The 15,870-nt window shown below is 44.7% G+C and overlaps 1 protein-coding gene across 9 annotated transcripts in view; it reads left to right on the top strand.

Annotated features, from left to right (window-relative positions):
* Positions 1-15,870, top strand: part of HIPK2 (homeodomain interacting protein kinase 2) — a 174,361-nt gene that overhangs the window by 143,767 nt on the left and 14,724 nt on the right. For 6 of the 9 annotated variants that reach the window (XM_070514545.1, XM_070514530.1, XM_070514548.1 and 3 more), the window contains 3 exons: positions 3,454-3,596; positions 6,553-6,732; positions 9,434-9,715. In XM_070514545.1, coding sequence (XP_070370646.1) covers positions 3,454-3,596; positions 6,553-6,732; positions 9,434-9,715 — 605 coding nt within the window. The remainder of the gene's footprint in view (positions 1-3,453; positions 3,597-6,552; positions 6,733-9,433; positions 9,716-15,870) is intronic. The other 3 variants (XM_070514547.1, XM_070514541.1, XM_070514527.1) reach the window with 1 other exon arrangement.

The following is a 15,870-nucleotide window of genomic DNA, read 5'->3' as shown; positions in this document are numbered from 1 at the left end:
TTTTTAACTATTTTGTTATTTAGCTCTGTGTTTCTAAATAACATGCTTAAACTGCTTTACTGAGTTTTCCATCTTAGGTAGCAGTTGACTTCCTACTGTGGAAGATGAAGACTTAGCTGTCTAACCCACTCCGTCCCCATAACACACAAGGGCACTCACACGCGCACTCTCTCCCTCTTTCACTCTTTCTTTCCCCCATTCATCCTATATAATTTTTTTATTCAACCACTTTGCATTATTTACATAATTATCATCATCAGTATTGTATAATATAATTCCTAGCTGAGCCTGATGATATATGATTCTATATCCTTTCCTGTACACTTGTTTTTCCTGGAGTTAATGGTTGTCTCATTTTTTCATTGGTTAGTTTCCTCTGTATCTATAATTATGCAGCCCCAAACTCTTCCAGAGCTATAAAAGGTTTGTGTGTTTGATGTGTTGGTGTATTTGAGCATAGTGTACTGAGAAGTTCAATGTCTGTTATTTTTTTTCTCTTTCTGAAAGCTTTTAAGACTTTCTTTGTCCATGGTGGTCTGAAATTTCATAACTACATGCCTTTTTGTGGGTCTTTTTTCAGACATTGTCCTGGACAAACTGTTTGCCCTTTTGATCTGGAAATTTTTCTTTTATTTTTCCTTTGTTAATTTCTTCCCCTCCATTTTCTCTGTTCTTTCTTTGTGTAATTCTTATTAATTAGGTGTTGGTACTTCTGACTTGATGTAATGATTTTCATATCTTTTCCCCCCATTTTGTCTATATGTATTCTGTCTGTGCTACTTTCTGAGAGATTTTTCTCAACTTTTTTTTTTAAACCTCTTATGGAATTATAAATTTCTGTCGTCATAGTTCTCATTTCCAAGAGTTCTTTCTTCTTCTCTGAATATAGATATGGATATATAGAGATATATATATTCCTATATATGATCTTGTTTCATGGAGATACACATATATTACTTTTTTAACTGAGGATATTAATTATAGATTTTTGGAAATTTTCTTCTGATTCCTACACTGTTTTGGTTTCCTCTGAGTTTCTTTTTTTGTTTTAGTCTCTTTCATGTTAGAAGCTTCCTTTAATATCTGGTGATCCTTGGCTGTTTCATGTTTAAGACTGAAGCACTAAAAAACTAATTGGAAAGCTCCAGGGCGGCAGGGGAACTGTTGCAAGTGGACTTCTCTATAGGTTGATAACGAGTGAGCCTAGGATTTTCATTGGTACATCCTCTGATCTTCAAATGTATCTGTAGTTTTTTCTCTTAGACTAGCCAGTTTCCCTAGAGAGAGTTCTTCAGCCTTCTGCTTGGCGGGGCCGGGGGGGGGGGGGGGGGGGCGGGTATAAGCCTGTATACCAGGGATCTGGGAATGCAGGGGTGAGTAAGCAGACTTGACATTAGATTCCTTCAGTCTGCTCACTCAGTAATTGCTCCTCTCTTTTCCAGCTTCTAAAATTTTAACTGTTGTCTCTCCCTGTGCTCTTTGTTCTTATGGATCTATGTATATATATTTTTATTCCTTCACCATCATTTTAGTTGGGTTTAGAGAGAAAGAGCAATAAATGTATATGTTTAATTTACCTATTTCCAGGCAAATTATTTAACCTCTCTGTCCAGTTTATTCGTATGGGAAATGGGAGGAAATAGTAGTCCCTATTTCACAGGACTGGTGTTAAGATGAAGTAAGAAAATCTGTTTGTAGTCTCAGCTCTGTGCTTGGCATGCAATATGCATCAAGAAATGTTAGCTCTAAGCTTATAAATTATAAAGTAGTAATAAATTATACAAATGTCTGATGAAGTTTCATCTCAAGTGAGTTGAGCATAGCAATCAGTGAAAGAGGTAAAAAACAGCCTTGTACCCCATCCCTTTGAGGTAAAATGTTAATATCCATTTTAGGGAAATAGGAAAAAAAAATGATGGTCTTAGCTTGATGTCAGGATTATTTAAAAATGACATTAGTCAAAACACTTGCTTTTCATGAGATCTGAAATGAGTTCCAAAGTCAGTAGAAATTTTACTGCTGATGAAACTGTTACTCATTTAACATTTTGAGCTCGTAACTGTGTTTGTCAGTTAAATTATTTTTCTGCTTACTGTGTTTGAATTCAATAAACATGAAACACAGTTAACTATAGTTAATTGCCTTGGTAGAATTGCTTCTTTCATTTTATCAACAAACATTTATTAAGCACTTACTGTATAATCTGTGGTCCCTGAACTTGCTGCCTATATCAAAACAGATCAATACGCAAACAGGCAATATCAAAAAAGTAGAAGAGATCTCACTGGGCCTTGATACAGCCCGAGAAGGATGGACCAGGGGAACTGCCCACTTAGATCTAAAGTGTGGTCATGCTGTTTTATACACATCACTGTTTAGTAAGCCTTGACGCAAATTTGTACTCCATTTACAGAGTGCTTCTTTGCACAGATGAGCCAAAGCACACATATTAAACACATGCACAGTAGGTGGAACACTTCATTATATAAATTACCCAATGGTAGTCATATCCAGCCTGATGGAAAGAGAGAGAGACAACTAAGATCCCAAATTGTGAAATTCTTGACATGCCCAAGAGAATTTTACCATAGTGGCATTCCTCTAAGTGTCCAACTTTGGACAAGTGTGTTCAGTCTGAATCATTTAATAAGCAAAAGTAAGCAGAAAAGTGACTGAGGATACAGAGAACTTACAACACAACACACAGACCATAAGTCTATTCCAGGAGGAATCAGGAAAGTTCATTTTACATTTCTTAGAACAAGCTTAATATTTATGAAGAATCAAGCTGTGACTTTCTAACTGTCTCATTTTTTCTTTGAGGGGTCGAGGTAGTTCTTAATTAAGCTTAAGGTCCCTGCTAAAAATTTCATTTCAGACTTGCTTGCTCTTGGCTGCAGGCAAGTACCAGATATTTGCTGATCTCAGAATTAGGTTAACTTAGATTCAGAAGATAACACAAGTTGGAACTCTAGATTCTAATCAATAAACAAAAAGTAAAATATTAAATAAAGAATACTAGATGGAAAACTTCTCAAGGGCAAGGAGTTACCCTTGTATGGCCCAATTCAACTACCTCAATCTCTTGCACATAATTGTGTGCCAGAATTAATCAATAAATGAACTTTTGGAAACTTTGAGCATTGTTCATTAGGGCAAATTTATAAATAAGTCATTCTTCAACACTAATGAAGCCCTTCCACACAACTCTTTGCCCTGTACTCATCTTCTATTTAGTTCTAAATGTGAATTTTAATGTTAACATTCTAAATGTTAATCTTATCTCTCCTTAATTTTTGAGGCCAAAGACCAGGTCTCCACTTTGACACCCATCACAGAGTCTAGCATAACCCAGAGCTCAGAATAAGTGCTTGACTCAAGCAAATCGATCAGGTGATTAACAAACATGGTGATTAACAAACATGGTGATTGCAAACATCCTCTGTTCTACAGCAGGCCTGGCCAAGTGGGACCCAGCAGATCCTGCTTCCCCCCGCGTGGCAACAGCTGACTGGAGTGGCCACCCACACGTCGGTGCAGCATGCAACTGTGATTCCCGAGACCATGGCAGGCACCCAGCAATTGGCCGACTGGAGGTAAGCAGGAGAGCAGGCGTGTCTGGGATGGGAGGCATGTCCACCACTGACCCAGAGAGCTGCCAGGCTGGCCTGTACCTGAATTTCCTGGTTTGTAGAAAACTTTTTAAATTAAAAAGAATATATGTGGACTATGACTACAGTGTAATGAAAGGTTATTTTTAAATAAATGTACCAGGACACAAGAAAATCAGTTTTGTTACTTTATGGTCAGTTATTTTCAACCCCAAATTCAGTTACATCATTTGATCACCAATGTCACTCACCAGACTTGGCTCAGGATGATTTTTGGTGGTTTCTCGGAATTAAATTCCACTCCCAGAAAACAAAGATTTGTCACCAGTGAAAGAATGCTGAAGAGTCCCCAAAGCTCCTAAGCAATTCTAGAAAGTATTCTCAAGGTGTTCTGAGACACAGGCCCACTGGAGTCATATGAGACCTCCCAGGGGAAGGCTTGACAGAATGGGGCTTCTTTGGAATGGTAAACTCCAGCATGTTTGCTGAGTGTGTCTGTGCAGTTAACAGTCATGTCTTAGATCAGAGTCCACTTTCCACAGACCCCAGAGGCATCCAGCTGACAGCCACCAGCACGCCGCACCCCTGCATCTGTTTCCAGAACCACCCCCCCATCCTACTCACCAATTTCCTCACTGACACATTGCTCTGTTGTTTTTCTGGCCATTTTCCACTTTTCCTCTACCCCCCACCCACCTCATCCCAACACCACCAAAATGCCACACTTCACTAGTGCAGAGCCAAATGGCAACCCTCTAAGTTGTCCCCAGCTTTCCATGGTTGTCTGGGCTGTCTCTCATGCCCAAACATCAGGGCAGGTCACACCCCTCACCCTCTGACAGTCTGCAAGCATGGAGCCTCCCCTGCAGCTCCTTTTCTGACCTAAAAGGCTATTGTGAATTAAGAGCTTTCAGAAAAACATAGAGGGCTGGAGACAGAAGCCCCCACTCAGGCTTCTGCTGCAGCTTCCTCTGTCCCTCCATCTAATGCTCTGACTTGTAAGAAGAGAGTACATGGGCTCTTTCCTACAGCCACACTCACTCCCCACTCACAGCACCCACTCATTGGAAGCACTTTCAGACCAGGTAAAACTGCATTCAGTTCTGGCTCTTCATGACCTGGGGCACCTTACTTAACCTTTCTGGGCCTCAGTTTGTCCTTCAGTAAAGAGGGGATAATGATGCCTACCTCAGGATTCTTGGGAGGTTTAAGTTAAGATAAAATACAGGGGCCGGCTCCGTGGCCGAGTGGTTGAGTTCGCGCGCTCTGCTGCGGCAGCCCAGGGTTCGGATCCTGGGCGTGGACATGGCACCGCTCGTCAGGCCATGTTGAGGCGGCGTCCCACATCCCACAACTAGAAGGACATGCAACTAAGATATATACAACTGTGTACCGGGGGGGTTTGGGGAGATAAAGCAGAAAAAAAAAAAAAGATAAAATACAAAGCACTTGACCTGTATTTAACGTGGACTATACCAGCGCCTGTACATGACAGGCAGTAACTCAGTCCGTCTTCCCTTCCCCATCCCATTGGCTCATGCTCAGCAAGATCACCTTCCCTCTCCAGTTCTTTAGGAACAACCACCGAGTACAAAGCTGTTGGACCAATGTTTTTCCTCACCCCTTTTTCTCCTAAAAGACCACACATGCTGCATTTTTCCTTTGCTTTCAGCATTTATAGCTCATTTAATTTCAGCAGCACTCACATACTCACTCATGCATATTTTCTTCTTCCTCCTCTCTTACCTGGTTACCACAGACAACACTTAAAGCCAACACCCCTTGTTTCCAGTCTCTTCTCTATTTCATGTGTGGGCCAAGGAGCATCCATAATGATGGCTAGTAAACAGGAGAACTGCTGATGCTAGACTTGAATCAAAGGCAAAAGAATTCCGTGCCTGTGGAAGAAATAGCAACAACGAAGTAAAGAAGCCCTAACATCAGTTTCTAAAGTCCATGTAAATAGCCAAAAGACTGTCAAACTCTCTACAAAAAGTGCCTACTTTTTTCCTATTCTTCCTTTTCCCCAAGTTGCAAAGATAATTATTTTTATAGTATTTTAAAAATTCAAATGAATTATTCCTTAAATTTTAATTATGTGTTAAATGGCCTTTTATGGGCAAGTCCCTGAGTTAATCCCACTTTTAATATTTATATTAAAACGAGTCTTTGAGCTTTATACAACCCAGATCATAAGAACTTTTGAAACATAACCCATTTTCAGGATAACGGCTGCCAGTATTTCTATCAGCACGTGTCTGACTGTTATTAATTTTGACTTAATACCAAATTTTATATGTCTAGTCAACCTTCAGTTAATCTAATTGTTCATTCAGGAAGTGTATAATTAATTGATCCGCTGCTACATGCCTGAGCACTGTGCTAGCCACTGAGAGAACCCCAAAGAATGTTAACACTTTGTAACGCCAGAAACATACACCTCCCAGTCTTTGAAGGTTTTTTTCTTTTAACATAAACTACAATTTCCTCATTTATAAAGTGATATTACTAAGATTTCCTGACTACCTCACAGATTGGAATAACCCTTTGAAGGCACTTTGTAAATTCTAAAATAAAATGCATGGGATAGTCACCTGTTCGGGGACTTTAAAAGCTGGAGGAATATTTATCTCCTCTCCCCAGAACTTAAGGTGAACCTGCGTACTTGGCATTCTTCCCACGTGAAATGCCCTCTTTCCCACTCACCAACATACTGCGTTCCTGCCACTCCATCAGGACGGCACTTAGAATTCACCGTGTCTGGGGAACCTACCTGAGGAGCTCACCAGGCTGGGCGCATCTCCTCAACAGCCCCACAGGCTAGTGGGAGCCAACTATTGGTTTTAATTTGGCTTGTAATTGGGGAGGAACCTTTATCTTAAAAAGAAGTTCTGTGTTTATAAAACTAATAAAGAGCCCTGTTTTCCCATCTCCCCTTCAGGAACACGCATGCTCACGGCAGCCATTACAATCCCATCATGCAGCAGCCTGCGCTATTGACTGGTCATGTGACCCTTCCAGCAGCCCAGCCCTTAAATGTGGGCGTGGCCCATGTGATGCGACAGCAGCCAACCAGCACCACCTCCTCCCGGAAGAGTAAGCAGCACCAGTCATCTGCGAGGTAGGTGGTGAGAGTCACCCTGGAAGAGAGAGACCTCGGGAGATCAGAAGCTAAAGAAACCTCTTAGCATTAGGGAGTGTCAGCATTCGCTCTGCATCCCTGGCATGGTGTGGATAGCTCTAGGGTTTGAAGGAGGAGCTCACTCTGGAGTCTGTGCCCTGCCTCTTGCCTCCCCTCCTCCCAGCCCTGCTGGCCCCCAAAGGGTGGGGGCCTGGAATCACAGTATCCAGTACCTGGGCATTGAGCGAGTCTATCCACTTCTCTAGAAAACACTCAGACTCACCTCTGAAGTAGCGCTTTGGAAACCATAATAACTTTTTCTTCAAAAATAGTAAAGAAATGTGCTTTCTTTGAAATCTAAGATCAGAAATATAACTCATTTAGCTGCTTGCTTAAATATAAGCAATAACTTTGGTTAATCCCAGACAGTGAGCAGCAGAACAATCATCTTTCTCCTTCCCTTTAAATCTGATCTTGTCTCGCTGAACTCTTAAAAGTTACGATGGACCAAAGGCCACATGCTGTATGATTCCATTTATATGGCATTTGGGAAAAGGCAAAGCCACAGGACAGATCAGATCAGGAGCTGCCAGGGACCAGGGTAGGAAGAGAGGGGCAGACCGGAACTTTTCAGGGGGATGAAGAAGTTCTGTATCTGGATGGGTGGGTGTTATATGTACATTTGTCAAAACTCATAGAACACTTCCAAAGGGTCACTTTTACTGTATGTAAATGATACCTCAAGTAAACCTGAGTTTTAAAAAAATAGAGATTTCCAAGTCAAAAGAAAAAAATTTGAGCTCAAGATTGTGCAGCAACAGAATTGCTCCCACATTTCTGTCCAGTGACACTGACTTGGAGGCAATTGATGCTTATGTGGGATAGGTTAACCAAGAGAAGGGAGTCCAGTACATAACATGTCTGCTGAATTTGGGGTTTCTGCTTCCTCATATCACCAGGCGCCAGAAATTAGGCCTGCCTTTTTCATTCTCATTCACAAATTAATTCAGGAGCTGACTTTCCTCAAGTTGTCATCCTTCTTCAGATTCCTTATTGGGTGTTTCTGATGACTCAGGGGAATTCATCTCAGATCTGTGGCAGCCCTGTGACAGCACACCTATGTCATTATTGGATCGGGTTGCAACAGAGGCCAGCATCTCGATCCTGTGCTCTGTGGTGCCCAGCCAGGTGGGTGGTCACACAGAACGCTGGTCTGACCCTGGGGCTGGCTTGGCATCTTTGTGGCTCCCCTTGGCAAGTAGGGGCAGTAAGAACCCTTAGCATCCCAACCTGTCGCCAGGCCCCTCCCTGCTGCCCGCTTGCCACCCAGCTTGTTTTATGAAGTCTTATTGCCAGTGCATTTCAAGATCGATATAATTATAGTGAAAGCTATGTATTTGCCTATTTTTAAGACCAATGCCTTAGGCAAAACAGTCTGAAAGACCAGAAGGCTCTCCCTTGTCGAGCGGTGCAGGCAGGCATACTTTTCTTTAACGCTGCCAAGTGGAGATATTTTAACTAGTGGAGTCGTCAAAACATAATCTCAAAATTGTAACATACTAGCAGTAACAAGTACATAGGTTTACGGTACATACAAACAGTGGAACAATCATGTTGGTAAAACTTATTACCAGCCCCCAAAAGGGAACAAGCAGCATATCTAACACTAGGAGATTGGGAATTAAATAAATGCAACTTTATAGAATAATTTTCATCTTCCTGCCATCCTTTTAGCTAGAAGGTGCTTGAATCTCTAAAGACATATCAGAGTCTTAAGTTTCATTACAGATTGGGTTTGTTCTCATTCCATAAATACGACCAAGGTCAGCAGGGGTTGGTGGGGAGGAGGAAAGGTGAGGTATTTTTTTCCCTGAAGTGAACGGAAACTGTATTGGCTAATTCGATAAGGAATTTTGAGTCAGTTGAAATCAAGAATAAAAGGTCCCTTTTAAAGTGTATCGTTTTATTTGCACTTTTCCCAATTTTTCATTACAATTCAAACAGACTGATAAGCTTCCTGTGAGGCTCAAGGGTCAAAACCCAGAAAAATCTGTTTTTTTCATTATACGCTCGTAGATACTTTCATGGTCATGTCCCTTTCCCAGAGGAAGGAGGAAAAGCTAAACTTTAAGGTCACCAACGTTAGATCCAGAAACTCTTAAGAAATGAGCGTTTTAGTTTAAGTAAATCAGCCGTTAGCAAAGAAACCAAAGCTTTGTGTGGCAAATACTGTTTCCTCCACCTACCTCCAGAACAAGACCTAAGTATGTTTGCGAGGATGCCAAGACGGAACTCAGGAAGTCGGGCCCTGACCCTGAAGACGGGGCTGCGTCGGGGCAGACACCCGTGAAATCCCTGGCATTACATCTGCCCCCACAAGACCAGCCCCGTCCTTGGGCTCAACCTGTCTCCCCCTCCTTAGAGCCCTGGCCACTCCCTTTGTCCTGCTGGGAGCAGGCACATGGAGCCAAGCCAGAGCCCAGGGAAGGCCAGGCTGCTGTCCTGTCTGTGTAGTGACTGACTGAGAGAAATTGCTCTGGAGGCGGCCACTTTGGCAGTTAGAGAATATTCTGAGCGCTGTGGCCCGCTGACTTTTTGATGGAGATTCGGCAAAGCTAGTGTTTCTAGACAGTTGGGCTCCGTGGAAGGAGTCCCTGGGCCTGACCTTCCTCCATGACTACGTGTGACTTTGTCATTACAGAAACGTCTCCACCTGTGAGGTGTCCTCCTCTCAGGCCATCAGCTCGCCTCAGCGGTCCAAGCGCGTCAAGGAGAACACCCCTCCCCGCTGCGCTCTGGTGCACAGCAGCCCGGCCTGCAGCTCCTCTGTCACGTGCGGGTGGGGCGACGGGGCCTCCAGCACCGCCAGGGAGCGGCAGCGGCAGACGATTGTCATTCCCGACACCCCTAGTCCCACAGTCAGCGTCATCACCATCAGCAGCGACACGGATGAGGAGGAGGAACAGAAGCATGCTCCCACCAGGTGAGGTTGTGCCACCTTCAGCCTTCCAGGAAGGAGCAGGATGGGGGCGTGCTGTGTGCTTCCGACTCACATGGAGAGATAGTTATCTGTGGATCTGGGCCACCTTCTGTCATCAAACATGATGATTCCTCTCTCCTGGCCCCTCAGTTTTGGTTTTGCCATGTCCTAGAGTCCTAAAGTGATTTCAAGGTCATGTCAAAGAGATTTCCCATAATTGTTCAAAGCCAAAATAATTTTGAATCACTTTGGTCTTAAAAAATAGTTATAGGCCCTAGACATTCGGGGAACTTGAGACCATAAGAGTCAGGCACACAATGCCAGTGTATTTCAAGCTTAAAAATCTCAGCCTCAGGCTATTGACTTTATTCCCAGTTGGTCAGGACATTTTTCTCACATCGCCTTGGCTCTCTCAAAATTCGAAGTAATTGTCCAATTAATCAGAAATTTCCCTGTGTCTGATTAACCCAATCTTTCAAACCGCCAGTTGGCTCTTCACCGAGAGAGCATTACTGTTTATTCCAAAGTGGTAAAAACCCATTTTACTCTCTGTGTGCTTCCCGAGGAAAGGGAAGAAATAGTTATTATATTTGCAAGATGATTCACCCTGGTGCCAGCGCCTCTTCCTGCGCTTCCCCTCAGACGTCTCCCGAGTGCAGTGTGTGCCTGGGCTCCTGATGCGCCCTCGAACTTCCCCTCCAGAACAGCCGGGCCCTGGCTTTCTGCACTCCCAGGGGCCTCAGGACCTTGTAGATCCCAAAGCCTCCTGACCTCAACCTGCTGGCTCCCTGCATTGGGACTGAGGGCTGGGGAAGGGAGGCCTGCCACCCGCAAGCCCAGCGCTGCCAGTTGGTGCGCGTCCCATGACTAGATGCACAGCTTAGCATTCGCAATTAGGCCCCAATTATTAATTCTTGATTGGATACAACGTCACTAATTAGTAATCACAAATCCTTTTGATTAGATAATAAATTCCCTCCATGAAATCATTACAAAATGTATGGCTAGACTGATTAAAATGTTCTCACTATAGCAATTCCTGCCTGGGGCACCCCTTTCCCATCTTCATAATGAACTCAGTGTCTTATTTTGTTTTTTCATGATAGAGCCACTGTATGTCTCATTCATGTGTCCTCTTTCCCCGTTCAATGGCTCAGCCTGATCCTCAGTGTGTCTCAGAGAAGAATGCAGTGGAGCACTTCTGATCCTAGCATTGTGCCAGGTGCCAGAGGGTCCACAGAGTCAGGGAGACAGGGCTTCACTCCCCACCTGCCTCTTCCAGAACTGGCCTCAATCTCCTTTTTTATAAGAGCCCCCACTTGAGTCAATACTCTGTCCTCCCCAATGCCTCGTGCCCCCCAGCCCAGGAGTATTGTGGGCTCGGCTGGTCCATTCACAAAGAGAAAGGCTTTTCCCAGCCTCAGACTGGCCCCTGGCCTGGAGCAGCCTGTCCACACATTTGTAACGTTGGACGTAAGATGGGCCAAACAGCCTTGCATAGCCCTTTGCTACAACTGGAAACAGCTAAAGCAATTTAAACATCTGACAGTTGACTCGATTGGAATATCATTTTTGGAGTGAGATTTGGATTGACACAGACTCGACACATGCTCAGGAGAGAACTGAATAGCGTGCCTGAGGACAAAGAGGCTGAGGAGCCATCTCTCCACCAACCAGAGCTGCCAGGGCTGGGAGCGCAAAGCAAAGCCAAAGCACAGGCCGCCTCCACAGCAGGGCCCGAGGCCCCAGGGAGACAGGACTGAATGCTGGGCAGCATGTGAGGACATTGATGTAAAGGACTCGAAGAGACTTAGGGGAGGGCCGGGAAGGAGCTGATGGGCAGGTGCACATGTGAGGAGCAACCACAAACCGTGACAATGGGCTCCTGAGTACCAGAGCTTCGTAAAATAGAACGTGCAGGGAACTGCCTGCCTGCCCAGGATAATGAAATGTACCAGAGATATGAGGCCAAATCGGGGAGGCTGCAGGTTGAGACCAGAGAGCAATCATGCAGGGTTTCGGCTGTCCGCAGTTGTGACAGGAAGCTCACAGAATGAGATGATCGTGTTTTTGGAGAGATCAAATGACCATTGCCTTAAAAAAGTGTTTTAGAACCCAAAAAGACAGGAAAATGTATTTGAGTCTGAGTAGAATAAAACAGAAACCGGTAGCTGTATTATTTATAGAGAAACCACTGTGTAATGTGACCACATTATTGTGACTGCATTTTGGAATGAGAAGAAAATGGGAGGGACTATCACTCGTTCTTAGAAATCAGAATTATCATAAAATTTAACACGGTCAATATTTATTGGCCTCACCAGTATAAGATATCGTGCTAGGAACTGCATAAATAAGGTAGACAGTCTCTGTCCTCAGGAGGTTGCAGGGTAATAAGCAAGATAAGACATATACAAATCATTGTAACACGAAACAGAATATCAGGCCCATAAAAACCGGTAGAGTACTATGGGGACTCAAAGGGAAAATAGCTTGAGGAAATAGGGGAGGGGCCTTTTTCTGGGCAGATGTGGACAAGGCAGAGGGGGTGAGATGGCAAATTCCAGCGAGATGGGTGGTGGGGCAGAGCCTCAGAGGTGGGATCGGATCAAGAGCACAGTGAGGGAATTCAGAAACGGGATTTCTGAATGGAAAGGGGGATTTGAGGGTCTCCCTTTCTTTTTTTTTTAAAGATTTTATTTTTTTCCTTTTTCTCCCCAAAGCCCCCCGGTACATAGTTGTATATTCTTCGTTGTGGGTCCTTCTAGTTGTGGCATGTGGGACGCCGCCTCAGCGTGGTTTGATGAGCAGTGCCATGTCCGCGCCCAGGATTCGAACCAACGAAACACTGGGCCACCTGCAGCAGAGCGCGCAAACTTAACCACTCGGCCACGGGGCCAGCCCCCGAGGGTATCCCTTTCAATCAGGGTGGCCAGCTTTGTCAGGAGACACTGAGGAGCTCACAGGAAAGCATCGGTCCTGGGAAAACAAGCATGTAGCCCCAAGTGCAGCCCCCTGGGATGCCGCTCAGCTGCTCTCCAGCTGGAAGCTTCTCTAGCCCATCAGTGCTCCAGTCTCGACAGTGGAGACCTCCCCCCTTGACCTTGATCACTCTTGTTCTCAAGCCTGATTCCTCCTGCGCCAGGAGCATCTTGGTCCTGATCTGTTGTGCTCCCAACCTCAGTTCCTGTTTGCTGCTCACCCCCAGAGCTAGCCCTGTAGCTCTGCCAGAAATGCACTTCCCCTAATGTGGCCCAGCCTCAGCACAGTGGCAAGAGAGTCAGGGGGCCGACGATGCTCACAGGGATAGTGGGTGCAGGATCACACAGCAGTGCCTCCGCCACCAGTGTCTTTTAGAGCTGACGTGAGACAAATAATGGTAAACCCACATTTTTAGACTTCATTAAGGATGTCACTAAATCTGCAGGACTGGATGACATTGCCCAGAATTTTTAGAGGAATGCCAAGGCAAAACTGTTTTTCCTGACCCCCAAGAGGTGGCACTGTTAGTTGCCTGAGCAGATGGATTGTCAGCAACTCCTACTTGTAAGGAGGACTCCAGAACATGGAGGGCAGACTGAGAGCGAGTGAATTAAAGGGGAGGGGAACCGTGATGAAATTCACCAAGTGTTCTGTCCTGCACTGTCTTGGGCATCATTTGATGGGATATACAAAGCCGGTAGTTCTAGTCCCATTTGATAGATGAGGAGACTGAGGCCAGGAACGGTAAGTGACTTGCCCAAATTGATAAAGATTCTAAGTAGCAGAATTGGGATTCAGGTCCCATGCCATTGAAGAAATGGTGATCTTAATTGTGGCAAACATTACTGATTTCTCTTCAGTCATTAATTCAAGAAATACAGATTTTTACCTGCCTCCTCCTCTGACCGCCGCCATGCCCACACACATGTTCACACCCACTGTGTGTGGGCACCAGGCCAGGGCTGTGGACAGTCCGGAGTACCAGTCACTGAGGCCCAATGGGGCACCAGGTGTCGTCAGAGTGCTGGAGCTCTAGCAGCAAGGAAGGCAGAAGTCAGCTCTTCTGAGTCTTTGAGAACACTTTGTAAAGTAAGGAGGCCAAGAAAGACCCTGCCGTCTCCTTTTTCTCAGTGAGTTGCTGTTGGACTAGGAGGCCCGATGGTCATGGCTAGACAATTGGCTTAAAGGCAGAAAACAAACTTAACAAGTATTTTTCTGGGTCCCCCAGGATTCAGTAGCAGAACTGGTCTTATTTTAAACATTTATAAGTGGTTTTGATGAGAGGAGCATTTGACTATCTACACGTTCTGAATAAGCCATCTTTTCTCCCTTGAAATTGCTGTGGACCAAGTTTATAGGTGTGCGTCTTACCATTCAGACCATTCTGCTGACCATGCCTTGTGCTGAAACTGTCCTTTAGAGGCCATGAGCCCATGTCATACAACCCTCAGTCATGAGGGTGATTTTTAAAGGTGTGTGACCAAACTGGCTCATTTCAAGTGATCAGCTAGACACCACTTTGTCCGGTCTCCGTTATTCATTCATCCCTTCGTCTGATTATCTGGATGTGTCTGCTGGATAGGTTTTGTTTCACTTGGTCATCAGGGCACTGCCACATTCTGCACCACTTTGCCTCTGTCAGCAGCTGCTCAGCATATTACAGCTCTCAAAATGTAAACTTTAAGAAAATGGACTCATAAATATCACTCAGTATTTTACTTGGATCAACAGTTACCTGGATCACTCTTAAAATGTCTATATAAAAAAAAAATTGACCCAAAATATTCTTAATTCTAAATTGAAAATCTGGAGAAATTATTATAGAAAAGGCACAGTCAAGAAACTGATAAACTGCTGCATAAAAGACTTTGGTGGGAAAAATTAACATCCACTTAACAGAGGGGGAAACACACACACTCATTTATGTTTACATGGCCAAAGTCAACCCAAAGTGGAGTTTGTTTCCACTGCCACCTACAACCATATCATTTGCCTCACTCCTCCTGTTGATGAATAAGCTACTGACAGCCATTGTGCTGTGCTGTGGAGGCGTGGGAGTCAAGCCTGAGTGAAGAAACAAAGGAAGCCAGACACACAATATCATTTGAAGGGGCTTTGTTTTTTCACAGTTTTAAGTTACCACACACCTCACAGTTGGACAAGATTTCAGTCATAAGATTCATCTCAGGAGATGGAAGGGTGTTTTGTCAAGTCGACTTTGCTGCATCCTCTTTACAGGGCTTCGTTCAAAACACTCAGGTGGTTTGAGTAGTGAGGTTAAGAGGCTGCATTTTGAAGGAGAGACTGCACCATCCTGTCTTTAGCAGCGCGTCCTAATGTTGTCTTCTAGAGAGTAGGGGTGCGGGGGCGGGAGAGCGGGAGAGTGTTAGACACCACAGGGCAGAGCGGTGCTCAGTGGGTGGACCTAAGGTGAGTGGGGGGATGAGTCCAATTCGCGGGCTGGATTGCAGAAGCTGGAAGGAGAACAAACACTGGCTCCTGCTGTGTGTGATGGGGTGAGGACTGGGCGATGGCTCATGGTTCCTTCTAGGCCCTGTTTCTGATTTCTCTAGAAGGTAGTTATGTAAAAAATGCCCTTAATGGTGATATATATCTATGTGTGTGTATATTAAGAGAGACACATAGATATAAATGTGTGGATAATATAATTTGAATGGAATGTATGCACCAAATTTATAGATTTTTTGTTGTTGTTCTTACTAATGGCTTTAAATTGGGAGCTACATAATACATCAGAAGGAGCGCATTGGCCTGGAGGCATTAGCTCCTGGTCCCTCTCCTCATAGGAAGGGCTGGTTAAAAGCCATCAGCTGTGTATTTCTAGTTGGGTGAGGGGGAATGGGAACAGTGCAATGAGCAGTACAGGCCCCGTGGAAGCTGCTGGGCCAGCAGCGCTCATCTCCATCAGCTGGGACCGCTGTCAATGCGAACACCCTATGCCTCAGGCTTAGAGAAGACCACTGTCACCAAATATGCCCCAGAGGGACCAGAAGAAGAGGTTTCAGTTAGTTGACATTTTCAGTGCTTGTGGGTAGGAGAGGAGGGTAGAAGAGAGAGTGCAGCACAGTTAGGAAGAGTGAGAGCAGGCTCCGGACAGCTCCATAGCAAAAACACTAACAAACCTGATTTAAAAATGGGCCAAGGACTTGAATAGA

The sequence above is a fragment of the Equus asinus genome, chromosome 1 (genome assembly GCF_041296235.1).
Source record: "Equus asinus isolate D_3611 breed Donkey chromosome 1, EquAss-T2T_v2, whole genome shotgun sequence".
Classification (NCBI taxonomy): domain Eukaryota; kingdom Metazoa; phylum Chordata; class Mammalia; order Perissodactyla; family Equidae; genus Equus; species Equus asinus.
The sequence above is the reverse complement of the archived record's forward strand: the minus strand, read 5'-3'. Positions and strand labels throughout refer to the sequence as shown.